This window comes from Rousettus aegyptiacus, unplaced genomic scaffold, assembly GCF_014176215.1.
Source record: "Rousettus aegyptiacus isolate mRouAeg1 unplaced genomic scaffold, mRouAeg1.p scaffold_m13_p_5, whole genome shotgun sequence".
NCBI lineage: Eukaryota > Metazoa > Chordata > Mammalia > Chiroptera > Pteropodidae > Rousettus > Rousettus aegyptiacus.
Window position 1 is genome coordinate 92,153,595 of NW_023416308.1, and position 15,972 is coordinate 92,169,566.

Sequence of the window (15,972 nt, forward strand, 5' to 3'; positions counted from 1 at the left end):
TTAATGTGGTGATTTGTTATGGCAGCACTAGGAAACTAATACAGTACCCTTTGCCACAGGGAAGCCTAGTAATAAAGCTTAGGAAAATGGATTTATTCAGCCTTGTTCACTGTTTATAATGTTTGTCAGATATTTTGGCAAGAGTTATAGAACATGCACATGATGCGCATATGGACTCCATTTTCGAAGACCAAAAGGTAGAAAGTGGCAAGTGTCATATAAGAAGTTTATATAAATAGTAATAATATTAACTATCATGATAATAAGTGCTGTCATAGATTACATACTTACATGCCATATACTGTGAGAGGTGGCTAACATGCATTATTTAATTTAATTTGCTAAAGGTAGCTATGATTTATTCCATTTAACCTATAAAGAAATTGAGGTACAGTGAATTTTAATTACCTTATCCGAGTTTGTATATTTCTTCCAGGATCTTAATTTCCTGTGAGGGGATAAAGGAAGGAACTTCATTAAAAAATGTGTTTGATCTGGGTCTTGAATGATGATTATTGTTGGACACCAGTGAATGGAGTGAAAGGGAAATCACATTAGGATGACGATAATGGTGAGCATAAAGAGAGAAGAGCAGAGAATAAGCTTTTGTGAATAATGGAGTGTTCTGCTTTGTTGGAGTGTGTAGAACACTAAAAAGGAAAAACGGGAAGTCAGTTTGGAGTGGTAGATTCAGACCAGTTGTTGATCAATGAGCAGGCATCAGGAAGAACTGGAAAAATTTAGTGTAGTATTAAATATTATTTTTTTTAAACTTTGAGGTTTTAAAGAAGCTAATACTTTCAATCTTTCTAGCATTTTGTTCTATAATTTCTCTTATGTGATCTTTCATTCTTTCCAGTGTTTTTAATTTATATTCTAAATCCTGGTTGTTATCCATTTTTTCCTATTCATACATTTATCCATCCACAAAATACTTCAAAGGTGATATATCTAGATTTTTTCAGTTGCAAGCAATGGAAACTCCAATTTGAACTGGCTCAAATATTAATTAAAAGGCATCATTGGCTCAAACATTCGGAAAATCAGTCTAGTTAGCAGTTTCAGGTGTGGTCCGATAAATCTCTGACTCTGTTTCTTCACAGTAAATGACAGAAGTGATTGGCACTTAATATTGAAAGAGTGGCTGTGAGTGACCACAGCCTTTCCATTTTACACAATAAGCCTACCCATGCAACAGTCTCACCACGGTGTGACAGTGTCTTTACCAGTATTATAACCCCCCAGGCAGGCACAAAAACCTGTGCAAGTCGTGGCACAATATTTAAATAATGATTCGTCAGTGCCATTTTGATTTTTTATGCTATGAAAGGAGCCACACTTATATTATGAATATTACTTGAAACATACTTACCTGCTTACTTTCAAATAGTTTAAATCAACCTGCTTTAAGTTTAGTCTTTCAACAAGAAATATTTTTCCTTTCTCACCACTAGAGAGCAGCAGTTAGAAAATATCTATAGCTGCCACTGTATTTTATTACATTTTTGTTATTGTTTTTACTTCTCTAAAATTATGATTAAAGTATGCTTACAGAAGTAAAATATTCCATATTTTAAATATTCTGTCTTAGTACCAAGCTATGTTTTTAGATCTTTACTTTGGAAAACATTACTTTATTCTAGAAGTCAAATCCCCCCAACTTTAGCCTCTGTTACCTTAAGTAACTTAAAAAATAGTATGAAGAAATTCAACAGAAAATCTCTAAGTGTTTGCAGCCGAGTGGGAGATTTCAATAATGTTAGATGCTTTCATTTAAGGAAGATAGTATTCCACATTCTGGAATGGCAAACATGTGGTACACAAAGGAAGGGAATCAGTACCCCAGGATGATGAAAACAAACTAGAATCCTATAGAACTCAAAATGAGAGAGACATTTCAGTTAGGCAAGATTTCATAAGGCCCAAGTAATATTTTATATATATATATATGTATATATATATGTCATTATATATATCATTTAATATATATATTTGTCATTTAATATATATACATATATATGTGTGTGTATATATATAATATATATTTGTCATTTAACCTCTTTATTTATCTGTAAAATACTTTAAGTCATGGTGATGTCCGCCTTGGTCTTTTTCATATTGAAGTATATAGTATTTCTTTTGTTCTCTCTACAAGTTATTTCTCCTTTCTATTTTGTTTTCCCCTAGTATTTCCTTATAAAGTCAAGCCTTTTACTTTAAGACAATATTTTTTGAGACCTTAAAGAGGCTAATGCTTTCAAAGTTTGTCTGTAATTTATCACATTACTTTGTGCATGCTGTGGGATTCAAAAATAGAAATACTTTTCTCGCATTAAAAGAACAGCATTTGGTCTCTATTTACTTTAAAACTTGGATTTTTCCCAAGGCACAATGGCATGTAGTGAATGGGTCTTTTTTTCCCTTGAATACAGAAAAAAAGACCGTAATTAGATGTATACTTCTTTCTAACAGTAAATTATACAGAGTAAGATGCACACAAAAAGAAGGATACATTACATATGTGGTTATGTACATACATTTTTGGTAGGTAAAATATGTACTTAAGATTACAATAAATATTTATTTAAAACTTTCTGCTTCCATTTTTTTTAACCAGATAGATCAGAGAGAAATCAAAAGATATTTTATACTAGGCCACTAAATATAGCAGTGCAAAGTATTGGAGGTTACGTACATAGATGTGGGTAAAACAAATTAAATTACTTCTTCTATTTCTGATTCTCACGAAATTATATAATGATAACTTTTTGGAAATGTGTCTAAGGCTAATAATGCAAAGTAAAGTCAAATAAAGCTGAACTAAAAACTATGCACTTAAAAATTCTTGATAAGAAAAAAATCACAGATGAATCCTAGAATTTATTGTATAGCCTCAAGATCAAAGAAGTGTATAATTATTAGCTTGCAGATTGATTTAGAAATTCAAAGTTAAATAAAACCATGTTGTGAAAAAAAGCTTTTCAAAGCAGTTTTCTCTGTAGGAATGTGCACTTTCTACATTTATTATAAAAAGCTATAAAACTGTGCTGAGTTAATTGGTTTACTATACCCCAGAAAAAGACATAATCCACACTAGATGCAAGTATCTGTTGAGTGAATATTTGTTAAAATAATAAATAGGAAAGTTTGCATTTAAAATTACCTCAGAATTAGACACCATGAAGTACTTTTTGAAATTAATTTTTCTTAAAAACACCTTAGCAATAATTTATAAATAGCATTACATATGATGCCTTTAATATAAATATAAATATATATATATATGTACACACTCACTCGGTGATGGGAAAGGAAACTTATTAAACTTATATTACTATTTTGAAATATTTATAAAATTATCACAATTCATTCTATTGCAATTAGAAATTTTAAGCCATTTTTTCAATGTGATAGCCATGCCATTTCTAAATCTTAATGAACTGATATTTCCTTATAATAACTTTTGGTTAACTTAGGGTTTCTTGAACAAACAAGTTATTTCTAAAGGACATTTAGTACTTGGTTAGGCAATAGCAAATATATTGCCCACAAAGATACTTTATATTTTTAGTTACAGATTTTAATTTAACAAATACAAAAAGAAGCAGGGGAGCAGATAAAAAGTAATAGGGAAAAGAAGGAGGAAGAGGAGAGAAAAATGAAAAGACAGAAACAGTATAGTAGATTTAATTACATAATTGAGGACTGCATTTGCTTCTAAAAAATATTATATCCTTCCACCAGAGGGCACCATTTACAAGACATTTAAATGATTTCTCAAAAATATTTCCTTACACAAGGATATAAACAAATGTAAACCTATCACATTGCTATTAGGTAATATCTTAAGTCAATTTCAAAGAATATTATAATGACAATTGCTCAATTATTTAAACAATTGCATATAAAAATTAACGTCTACTCAGTAAAACATACGTAATAAATGTACTCTTCTTTAAATATGTAACAAGACAGACCTTGCAGAAAGGAGCACATTTCTCTATACTACTGACATTTTATCAGTTCATTATTAACCGTTTAGCTCAAATACAATGGGAAAATCTTAGGGTTGAAAGAATGGTTTTACATCAATGAATAAATTAATGAAAAAGTCATAGAATTTTACAAGTGGCAGGGGTGATCACTTATTACAAAGGTGAATTTCTGCAAATTACAAAACTAAAATTTATTCAAATTAAGTGATTAATTCAAAGTTCCAGGGATAATAATCAGCTGAGTAAGGACCTCAACTCAGGTCAGGTGATTTCACATTCCATACTTTAGGCCTATGACACCCAAAGTGTAATCCATGGGCAAGCGGCCGTGGAAACAGAATTACTGAATCTTGGACTACACTCTAAACCTGTTGAATCAAAATCTGCATCTTAACAAGACCTTAATTTCTGAGAAACGACCACTTGCTGCTTGCATAAAGATAAATCTGTTGAACTTAAAGTCACAAAGGTGCATGTTTAGTGCTTGAATTTTGGAAACACACAAAGAAAATTTGTTGGATTAGTAAAGAGTGTCTGACTATATGCCTCTTATATTGGGAGTAGCTATTAATTTAAGAATAGCCTAAAAGGCATTCTTTGGTCTCAGGTGGCCTAGTAACAATTGTAATTTTCCACATACAACATTTTCCCCTTGTTTATGACTTTGCTCAAGATGTCCCCTCTGGCTGGGGTGATATCTAAGTACCAACCCACCCCCCCGCTCAGTTCCACTGGGCTGCCATCATCTTCATAGGGCTAAGTTTCTGTTAAAGTATTAAGACAGACAAGGAAACACCACTTCCTGAATTTTATTCTGTACACTTTCATTTCCAGGCTGGGTTACTTAACTTGTCCAATTTCACCCATAATTATTTGTAATTGTATTTGTGTGTCTATTTCCCATGTAGCTTGTGAAGCTTTTCAGGGGACATTCCTAGAACCTAGTGCAATTCTTGGCACTAAATGAATATTTTTAGAATGAATAAATCAATATTAGCAGTAATTCTTATTCAAGCACTCACCCTGTTATTAAGAGAATGGAAAAGAGATCCGGATGACATTTATTGCAATAAAGGTGAATGTAATTATTTTACTCTAGAAACAATGTTTTCATGTTGAGTTTGTATTGCTTGATGCCCCCTCAGTTGAATACAGTGCAGTCTTAGTAATCAGGTGGTTTAGATCTCAACATTTGGGATGAAACTTAAGCAGGGGTGCTTAGGAGAATCATTTGCTATCACCGTCCAGCCTCAGAGATATTCATTTAACTTCTATTTTTTCATAACTTTCCAAAATTTCAAAATCATAGATATTTCTAAATGAATTACACTTAATGAATTTGGCCACTAAAGAGTTTGAAAACATAGGTATTTTGAAAAGCACCGAGATAAATATAGCTCGAATCTGTTGTTTGGAAGAGAATAATTTAATATTTTTTTTTCTTTTTGTGCTTGATTACTTTCAGGGACAGATATTATTTTAAGACATTCCAGGGTTTTAGAAAAATTTAGTTCAGTGTTTCATAGGATATATAAATGTGTGTGTATATATACATATTTAATACAAATTTATAAAAATAAGGGAAAGATATCTTCAGTATCCTTTTTATCACAACTCATAATAAAATAAATGACAACTATTAAACTTAATAATTGCAGATAGTTTTAGTCACTTTTGGTAATATTTTTCAGCTATCCATTTTGTGTACACATATCCTTTGTATTATTTGGCCTATTCAGAGAACATTCTTGTATGATTCTGCATTTAGATCCACACTTCTGAGATTTAGTCCCAGGATCTCCAAGAAAAATCTACTCCCCCTGTTGGTTTAAATAAAATCCAAGTATTTCGACCTTGAGAATACAGTCCAAGGACAATCTGTTTTGTAATCATTTGCATGAATTGCATCAAGAAGTGTGTGATGCATGTAAAATGCATTAATAATAAACATTAAGCTAGTATAGTTGCTTTGCTGAATGAAATAGATTCATTAATGCTGTACCTGTGTGTGAAAACAAAAGTCTAAGTGGATCGCTCTAATTCTATTTTAGGGAAAGATGGTACAAAGAAAATAATCACATTTTAAAGGAATAAAAGTAATTTTAAATGAATATTGAAAATATCATCAGTGATTATTTATTGACAATCACAATGTATAGCCACAAATTTCATTAGTATATTGATGTTTCAGCTGTGAATTAGTTAAGTGAAGATTCGTAAAATTCCAAGGAATATATATTAAACTACCTGACTTTTATTTAACCAAGGGCATTGAGGTTGTAACTATTCTTTCTCTCCTTTCCCTTTCTCTCCTTTTTTTCTTTTTTTCCTCTCTCTCTCTCTCTCTCTCTCTCTCTCTCTCTCTCTCTCTCTCTCTCTCTCTCTCTCTCTCTCTCTCTCTCTCTCTCCCTCTCTCATTAGGCGTTAAAACACCCAAACAATATAATTATGCATTCTGTTTACATATCTTTTATATCCAAGGGAGCTCATTTACCTCAGAATATCACGAACATAAGTAAAATATATTGCAATCTTTCTTCCCTACAATACCATCAGATTTGATCTCAACGTGCTGGGCAAAACGTAGGCGACTAGAAGTAACTTGTCAATTTTTAATAGTCTTCCTTCCTCGCAAAGCTAAATACACCGTTCTCCCTGCAAACTCTGGAGATGATGACATCTTCCCAGTTGGTCTCCATAGCATCCATTTCTGAAGATCCCCAGAATAGTCCTTGATTAGGGAGATCCGCCCAGCTCCCCTAGAAAGTTGGCAATCTGGTCAGCCAAAAGAAGCTGCCCCTTTTCCTGAAACTTACTCTGTCCGTGGTCCTGAACCATTCTGCCGAGACGCTCCCACAAGGGCGCTGTCAGCCGTGCTGAACAAAATCTTCCCTAACGCTGCCCAAACCAGGACTGTGTATCTGTTATTTACTCACGTCCTCAAAGAGCAGCAAGCTTTCTCCATCTTAATTCGACTCTACCGCAGAGCAGAGTTGCGCCGGCGTGATGGGAGGAGATCATAGACAAGGAGAAAAACTAATAGCAGCATCGCTCACCTGAGACCCAGGATGCTCCCATGAGTTTGAGAAGTACTCTCTGCTCTTTACAGCAAATACAACATTTTTAAAAAGTGCTATTCTGACTTTATCCTTACACAGGGTTCTGTGATATTTTCACCCTTCCATTTAAAAGCCACAAGATTTGATAGCAATGAGGCGTTCAACACCGGGAATTTAAATTGTTTTTCAGTGGACGGACTTCCAGGACAAGGACTCATCGGCACCCGCCCAAATACCATGGCACTGCGTGCGCCCTTTGCTACCGGATCCTCCCCTTCCAATGAGACTTTCTGATTGTGTCTACCAACTCTCCTATTAGGAAACCCGTGGGTTGCATGCAGCTATTCTGTTGTATTCTCCTTCTCACTCTCCCTCCCTCTCTCACTAGCACTCTTGCTGGAGGCACACCAATACCTTTCTGCTGAGGAGAAAAAGCCCACAACTACCTTAAAGGGTTAAGACAATATGCGCAACTCTCGCCTTTTATAGCGATCACTATTTAAATTTGGCAAGAGCTGACACCAGTCTTTGCAGGAATGGAGTCTGTAAAACAAAGGATTTTGACCCCAGGAAAAGAGGGGCTAAAGAATTTTGCCGGAAAATCCCTCGGCCAGATCTACAGGTAAGAGAGAGCAAACCCATATTTGCCTGGGGCTCAGCATGAAAAAATCTGCAGGGCTATTTCCGTAAACCCTGGTTGCTTAGAGAGGTTGTAATATGATCGGAAAGTCTTTTTTTGTTGCCCATTGCTGGAGCGGGGCTGCTCTGGAAACTTGCTTATTTATTCAGGAATGTTGTACTAAATGAACCTGTCTGCTTTGTGTATGTGTGTGTGTGATTTTTGTTTCGGTACCTGCAGGTTCTCATTATTTCTTATCCAGGATTTATCCTCTTTACAATTGAAAAATGAGCAGCAGCTATTCAAAGAACCTTTCCTTTAGTGCTTATAGTGACATCAAATGCAATTCCTCTGATGCAGACAAATTAATAAAAAAAAAATACAATCCTTTAAAAAATTAACCAAGAAATTCCAAAGAGTAATTGCAAAAAGAAATTTAGATCTTAGCTTCAAAATCACTTGAGTAGTGAATCCCCAGTAGAATCATCCTTCTGTACAGAAGGAAGAAGAATCAAAATATATCAATAATTGATAGCTGAAGCAGTTCTTCTCTCTGAACTTAAAACAATGTACAATGTATTTTTTATTATTTGACTTCTCATAGATGTCTATTTCTTGCATGGAAGATGGCACAGTACTTAAAAAAATACATAATAATAACCAACAAAATGACTTTGAAAGTACTAGAAATTATTTAAATTTTTTATCTTCTCCATAGCCATTGTACTAATTATGTGGTAAACTTCTCAACATTAAATCACTTCAAGAAAATTATAGGAATACACTTTTTCTTAATCAAAGCAAAGTCAAGAAGAGAAGGCAGAAACAAAAAGAAACGATTCCAAGAGAGCACTCATTTTCACAGCTGGGAAATTAAAGACTTTGGAAATGTATAGGAAATGTAAAGAAAATGATCAGTGTGCCTCCTAATTTGCAAAATCTCTTCCGTTTTGGGGGGCTTTATGTGGGCTCAGTCATGCTATGCGGCAGTAGGTACCGCAAGGGCCTGCAGTCCCTTGCTGCACTAGAAAGAGCTGTTGTTCCCCAGCTCAACTGACTTCAGGTGGGGAGTTCAGGTGCGGAATTCAACTTTGCATATATGAGCATATGAAGCCGATGTAAGAAAATAATAAAATTTCGTTAGATGAGTTTTTCCATCCCAGAATAAATTGCCCTGTGCTCTACGATTGGGATTGGGCTTTAGGAATAAGCATTAACATAGCCACAACTACCTTTATGATCCATTCCCAGGCGACAATTTTGCAGAATTTGGAAGTCTGACATTTTTGTTTTTTGTTTTTTTCCTGGTAGTCTCAAATCTCAAGCTGTGCATTCTTGGAATTGATCTGAAATTTTCATTTGCATTGCCCGTGTGCATGAAAACAATTGTGTGTAGATACATCATTTAAAAGAGCACACATAAAAATTATTATATGGGGGACTGGAAATACCCCGCAAATTGTAAACGGAGAGGTTCATTGTTTAAATATCGAAAGTATCCATCTCAAAGGTCCATCGGTGATGTTACCGTTCACATTCACCTTTTTAAAACAGTAGCTTCACGGATACACCGTGGACTAGAACAACACTATCAACTTTTAGTAACAGGGTTCCATCACTCCGCTCTCCCCTTCTCCCTGCCCCCAAGGACGAAAGCCTAAAAGGAACTGAATCAGGCGGGTGAAATCTTGTGAAATACTATGCATATTTAAAAACAAAACAAAAACTAAATGTGACACCTTCCACCTCGGCTGGAACGTTTTACCAGAGTTAATTTGGGGGACGTTTGTATATCTGGGACTCACATTTTAAGTCTTTGGAAATGGGCCCGTGACATTTTTCGGTGTTTGTAACCGAGATAGTAATGACGCAAGATTGTGAATAATTAATTATTCATGTTCTGGCAGTAGGAAGCTTAGGTGTCGGCGGCCATATGTTGCGGAGGCCTTTGTTTCAAACTCGAGTAAAAGGGAGGGAGGCAGTGAAATGTGTAACCGGAAAGTAAACGCTGAACTGGCACCCTGGGGCTGGAGGACGGGGCAGTAGAGTGCCTGACACTCCCAGAGAACGTTCGCAAACCTTCTCCGAATGGGCTCTGGACTGGGGAGGCCTTAGGCCCCGCGGGCGCCATCCTCGGCTTGGGGGCGGAATAGCGATGTTCTCACCCGGGAAAGCTTCAACTTGACGGAGAAGGAAGGGATAGGTCGGGTGCAGGCCCGTGGCTGCGCCCGCCCGAAGCCAAGTGGCTTGCGGGAGACAGGATGGCTGAATAAATTTTCTGTCGCCGGGGTAAACCGCTGTGGTGGGAGGCGCCTAAACAGGTGCTGAGAAGGCGCCTTTAGGGTAACCTTCATAAACTGCAGAGCGCACAAGAAAGTTAGGCCCAAGCCGCCTGTATATGTGAAGCAAGGCGCTGAGGGGTATATCCCGAGGGAATGGGGACTGGGTACCAGAGGCCAGAAAGTATTAAAGTTGAAGAGATGCTGCAGAAGGGAGGAGGACTGGCAGAGCCTGGAGAGCCCGTGAGGTCCTGAAGCCTGGTGTCTTTCTAGCTCCCTGGTTCCAGAGGAAGGGGAACGGGTCAGCGCCCCTTCCCTCAGCCCTGACTGGCCCAGAGGATTGGGAGCTGGCCAGCGTCAGGGGTGCCTAACCTGACGCGTCCTTGCCTCTCCCCGCTCTGCCGCGCAGGGTGCTGGAGAAGAAGCAAGAGGCCGGAGAGACCATCGAGCTGACGGAGGATGGGAAGCCCCTGGAGGTGCCTGAGAAAAAGGCGCCTCTGTGCGACTGCACGTGCTTTGGCCTGCCGCGTCGCTACATCATTGCCATCATGAGCGGCCTCGGCTTCTGCATCTCGTTCGGCATCCGCTGCAACCTGGGCGTGGCCATCGTGGACATGGTCAACAACAGCACCATCCACCGTGGGGGCAAGGTCATAAAGGAGGTGGGCAACAGCTGGCAGAGTGGTTGTGCAAAGCCACATGGCCCGTTTGAGCCCCGTTTCCCCCGTCCCTCCCCCCCCCGCCCCCCCCCCTCCCGACTGAATGAAGAAGGCCTGGATGCTTACTCAGTCCCCTTCCAGCAATGCTCTTCTAAAACGGGCCCTTCTAGTATTATCATCTCCCTTTTTGTACCTGAAGCAAGTCGCTTCTGCCCGTTGGGCCTTCCTTTTCTTACCTCAGAGTGGAAAATAGTATATAGCTCACTAGGTTTTTGAGAAGAGTGACTTCATACAAGAAGTCGATGCTTAGCAATGTCCTCTAAATCTACTTCGAAATATTTTTCATTTATTCAGAGTAATAGAGCAGCGTGTTATAATTTCCCTCAGACTTCTTCCAATTCCCGCCAAACATTCTTAATCAAAATGAAACAAAACAAACAAACAAACAAACAAACAAATTAAATCCACAATGCGCACGTGGACAGTTTCCCGCGAGACATGGACAGTTTCCCGCGAGGGAGTCTTCAGGAGCCTTCCACCTGGCTGGGAGGGGAGAGATGGTGCCGCAGCGCAGGCGCGTCTCGCGGTCTCAGGAGTCCAGTACCCTAGTCCTACATTTGTGTGTGTTGGGTGACTCCTAGGGAGAAGAGTCAACGTCAAGGTCACAGAAACCCGTGGGTCCGTACTTTCCGTTTAGGGATCTGAGTGATCATAAGCCAAGAAGAGCAAGGGTTAGGAGGAGTAATTTGGGACGCACTCTGCGTACGTGGGCGGTGAGCGCTGACTCCCTAGGGGGATTCTGAGAGACCTTGTAAAATGTGTTTGGTTTCAAATCTTTATTCAGAGGGGAAAAAAAGGAGCCCCATTTTCCCACGCGGAATAAGCACTCTTTTCCCTTTCTGACGCAGATATTTCACCCCAATTTACTTTAAGGTTCGTCAAGTGCAGCCGCTCAGGCTGGTGAGGGAAGAGTTAGGCCCCAACCTTCAGACACACCCCTCCCGCTTTCTTGACCCAAAGCACGCTTCTCTCTCCACTGATTCTGCAAATCTTCCAGGTTACTCCAAGCCATTCTGGTCCACACCGATCCCCATTTCGCTGGGACCATCTTTCCCCTCCGCACCTTCTGTTAAGGTCCCGGCCTTCTCTCCTCGGAATTTCCTGGGTTGGGTTCCTTTCTCCAAGCGATGACACCACTGTCCTCATTGACAGGCGTTGGCTAAATGCACCCTGCCAGATGTCTCTATCCCCAGCCAGCGAACGGAATCTCTTCTTGGACAGTCCAAATTTCCCAAACTGGAGTCCTGAGGATTCCTCATTCATTGAGATGAAGTGATACGACCTGCCCAACAGTTTTCTGAGAGCAAAGCCGGGTTGGGGGGTGGGGGTGGGCAATTTGCTACTAACCACAATAGATTTTAAATGAGCACTATTTTTTCGGTTAAAAGAAGTATTTCTTCCCTACAAGAAGGTATAGATTCAACTTTATTAGGAAACGAAAATTGAGCAACTCCCATGTCTGGAATGGAGAGAGTGGGGGGAGGCGGGGCAGGGGGGAAAGGGGAGGATTGAGGTTATTTGGCCCGAGAATTACTGAACGAAAATCATAGCCCAGGCACTGACTGCTCTCTCCCTCCACTCTGCTTTTAATTTTATTTATTTTTTCCTACTCCCATAGAAAGCCAAATTCAACTGGGACCCAGAAACCGTAGGGATGATCCACGGTTCCTTCTTTTGGGGCTACATCATCACCCAGATTCCGGGCGGCTACATCGCCTCTCGGCTGGCAGCCAACAGGTAACGCGCCGGGCAGGGCTGGGGGCTCGACATCGTGGTGCTTGTACACTTAGAAGGCGCAGAGGAGGCTGGGGGAAGAGACGACAGTCATGCGGTGGTTGGGAACTCCTGGGCGAGGTCCCTGGCACCTCCTTCTCGAAGTGGTAACTCTTGGTGCCTCCTTCCGTAATGAGGCTCCCAAAAGGATTGAGGCTCTCCTGGGAGGGCGCTAGTTGTCGCTTCCTATTTTCTCTGGCCCAACCAGCCCTTCACAAAATAGTCGCCTTGCCTTCAGGTCTAGGAGGAGCTGAGGCCCCGCAGTGGGCTGACCAAGCACCGACTGTGAGGCTGGAGCACAAAGAGGTGGGGGCGACACGTGCTGCGCTCTCGCCTGCGGGTCCCCAGGGTGCCCCGGCTCCCTGCAGGGCTGACCTCCTGGCATGGCACGTCGAAAATACGGCCGGGGAGCCAGTCCAGATGGTGCTCTGTGTCTGAAGGATTTGTTTCTATGGAGGCAAGGGGGATTTCAGGAGCCTGGGGGGCGATTCCACCTGTTAATGAGCTCCGCAGAGTAGGGGCGGGGCGGGGAAGGCGTTCAACTGCGACCAGCAGCCTCCAGCCTTGCTGCGGTAGTGGCTGCAGGTCCTGGTCCTAGCGCCAGCCCTCAGGAATGTCCCCAGCGCCACCTGCAGAGGGACCTCGACATTGGAGGCCTAAGGACTGATGGTGTCAAGGAGCACAGCCTGGCCCTGGGAGGGTGAGAGCTTCATTTGCTTCACTGTGTGTATCATAATAAAACTACCTGCTCCTTAAATCTTAATTGTTAAACTGAGCGAGAACACATGCGTTTGCCCTGCAGCTATTGCTTCATAGAGACCCCAAATAAAGACTTCAGGTCTTCCTTCAGACCTTGTACGCATGACCTCACCCTCTCCCTCCCTTGAAAACCTGGGAAGTAATTTAAGAAAGGGTATCTCTCTAGTCTTAATCTCTTCTCTGCTTTTGTAAACTGGTCCCTCCTCAGCTCTCAATGAAATCTTCCCGTGGCTTCAATCTCATTCACCAGAGGTGTCTTCTTGTCCAAGATTTCTTTGTCTTTTCCAAGGCCTATGAAGGAATTCTAGGAAATTTATTTTAGGTTTAATATCTATAGGATGAGGATTTTTGGACAGTCTTTCAAGAGTTCGAGATGAGAGTGCCATAGTTTAGGAATATTATCTTTAGCCTGACATTATGGAGCATTAGCACTCAGGCAGAACAAGAGGCATTTTTTTTTTAAAGAATCTGTTTAAAATGAAAATGATTAACTGTGTAGAAAGCCCAGTTTTATGAATGAGATAAATTAAAAACAACTGATATCAGGCAGAAAAGTCTGAAGGAAATATTTTCTTAAATATTATTGATGATGAGCATGTTACATTTTTGACTTTCATATCCCTAATGCATAGTGTCTCGAATCTTTTTTTTTTTCCTTAAACAAAATAAACTCCCCCAGAAAGATACTCCAAACATACATATAGGAAATATTTTCACTTCAGGGGAAAATATCCAATAATTTGCCAAAACCTGAAACCGACACAGGAAGCTCAATGTAATGTAAAGTGGAAATATAATGGCTTTGCCAGTAAGTATTTTTTTCAGAGTCAAAGCCTTCAGCTTGCCAAATGTTAAAATGATAACATTTTCCTGCCAGGAAAAAAACACCATGGATGCCCCAGCCTTCCTAATTGTGACAGTAGGAGGTCAATAAACAGATTTTCCTGTTTAAAAAAAAAAAAAAAAAAGGGGCAAGCTCACTGCTATCACTTGTGTTATCTTTCATAAAGAAAAGACTGATGCTACCAAATCCTTTGGTAGATTTCCCTCAAAGAAAACATTTCTGAATTTTATAATTTTTATTTGGATCCAAATTTACTTTACCTTTAAATAGATATTCAAAGGACAGAAACTTAACATTTTTACATACAGTGTTTTGTGTTCTACAAGACTGAAAAAAATTATGTTAAACTTTATCGTAATGTACTAGGAACAGGTAGAAGATTATAGACTAACTTCCTTATTGCATCTTAGGATTTTAACATCTTTACGTCATTTTTAAAATATAACCAAAAGTTACAATACAGTTGAAGCCTCCTGTTTTAAACATATATAGCATCCCCTTTTGTATTATGAAAGTATTACATATTTAAATATATATATATAAGAAAGGATAATAAAAAAATCATAAATAATTTAATCACCCAGAGACACCTATTAGTTAGATGTTGGTGAATGTCCAATTAGTCCTATACGTGCTACATAGAATTTTATCTATAAGGCTTTTTTAAAACACGAAATCTGACAGTTTTGAAACTGGTTCCAAAGGAGTATATTTTCTATTATGATTCTTTTTCAAAAATAGTAAAAATAACATAGCGAGACCAGCTTTCCACTACAAGTTTTTTATGCCCATTCAAATCAGCTTCTCCCATTGGATCATTTAATAATAGAACAAGATCTCCCTTGGGTGGGAGACTGGAGACAGATTCCTTTCCCTCTAGGTACGAAAGAAGTTCACTCTGGAAAGTGTTTGCTCTCACTGTTGTGGGTGGAACTGTAGCAGAGGAACTGAGATGTGTGCAGACAGCTCCTCAAGAGAGAAGGGCTCCTGGTTATGCTTCCTGGCATATTTCTTAATGAAAAACAAACAACAATGATTTGGAGTCTCTATTTTATAAATTAAGCAAAATCAGTCTCATACTTGGTCAGAATATAGAGTTTTGGTTTTTTTTCTGACCAAATTATAAATATCCATGCTTTCCTGTTTATCGAACAGAGGAGCAGAGCGAGTCCTGGGTAGAGGAAATTCAGAGGAGAGCTCTTGCATCATTTTTTCCTTTGTCTTTCATTAAAGAACTATTGCACATTTTGGACAGGTGGATTAGTCACCTTCGTGGAGGGCCGTAGGTGGAGAGCCAAAGAAAGACTCCTCAGGAAAATCTGTAATATTTTCAAATAATAACATATTTAACAGTGATTAAAAAGTGGTGGGGACAAATTAATTTTGTCTTTAAATAAAATGGGGTATAAGACTTATAGAAATCCAGATATTTATAAATGCAGAATTGCTAAGCGCTACTTTTACCTTGCATTTAGAGAATGATGAGGAACCTGGACAAGTATTAAATGAGAGAAACAACAGAATTTTTGCATTGGCATAACCCAAGAAAGTCAGATTTACCAAAGGAAGTTTGGTCGACATTATGTTTTTAATGGTAATATTGTATACCAAAGACTTCTTGCCTTTGTTTTGGTGGCAATTTTACTTAAACCATATTTAAAATTTTTTCCTATCTAGCTCCTGTCCTCCTGATTTTCCAGCCCTGCCACCTGTCATATCAATATTTTACTGTCACCTGTTTTATCAATATTTTACTTATTTTTCTCTTTGTTTAATGTCGGCCTTTTTCCAATAAAATGTAAGCTTCATGACAAAAAGAAATAGTTTTGTCATTGTTATTTTTATTGCTACATACCTAGCATCTCAGAGGTTGAGTGGCCGATGATCAATACTTGTTGAATAAATAAAAAGAACATCATAACAAA

General features: G+C 39.0%; 1 protein-coding gene across 1 annotated transcript in view; it reads left to right on the top strand.

Moving 5' to 3' along the window:
• Nucleotides 1-7,386: 7,386 nt before the first annotated feature.
• SLC17A6 (solute carrier family 17 member 6) overlaps nt 7,387-15,972 on the top strand; it is a 36,287-nt gene continuing 27,701 nt past the window's right edge. Inside the window, exons 1-3 of the mRNA XM_016138470.2 lie at nt 7,387-7,676; nt 10,362-10,614; nt 12,290-12,408. Of these exons, the coding sequence (XP_015993956.1) occupies nt 7,591-7,676; nt 10,362-10,614; nt 12,290-12,408 (458 nt within the window). The 5' untranslated portion in view covers nt 7,387-7,590. The remainder of the gene's footprint in view (nt 7,677-10,361; nt 10,615-12,289; nt 12,409-15,972) is intronic.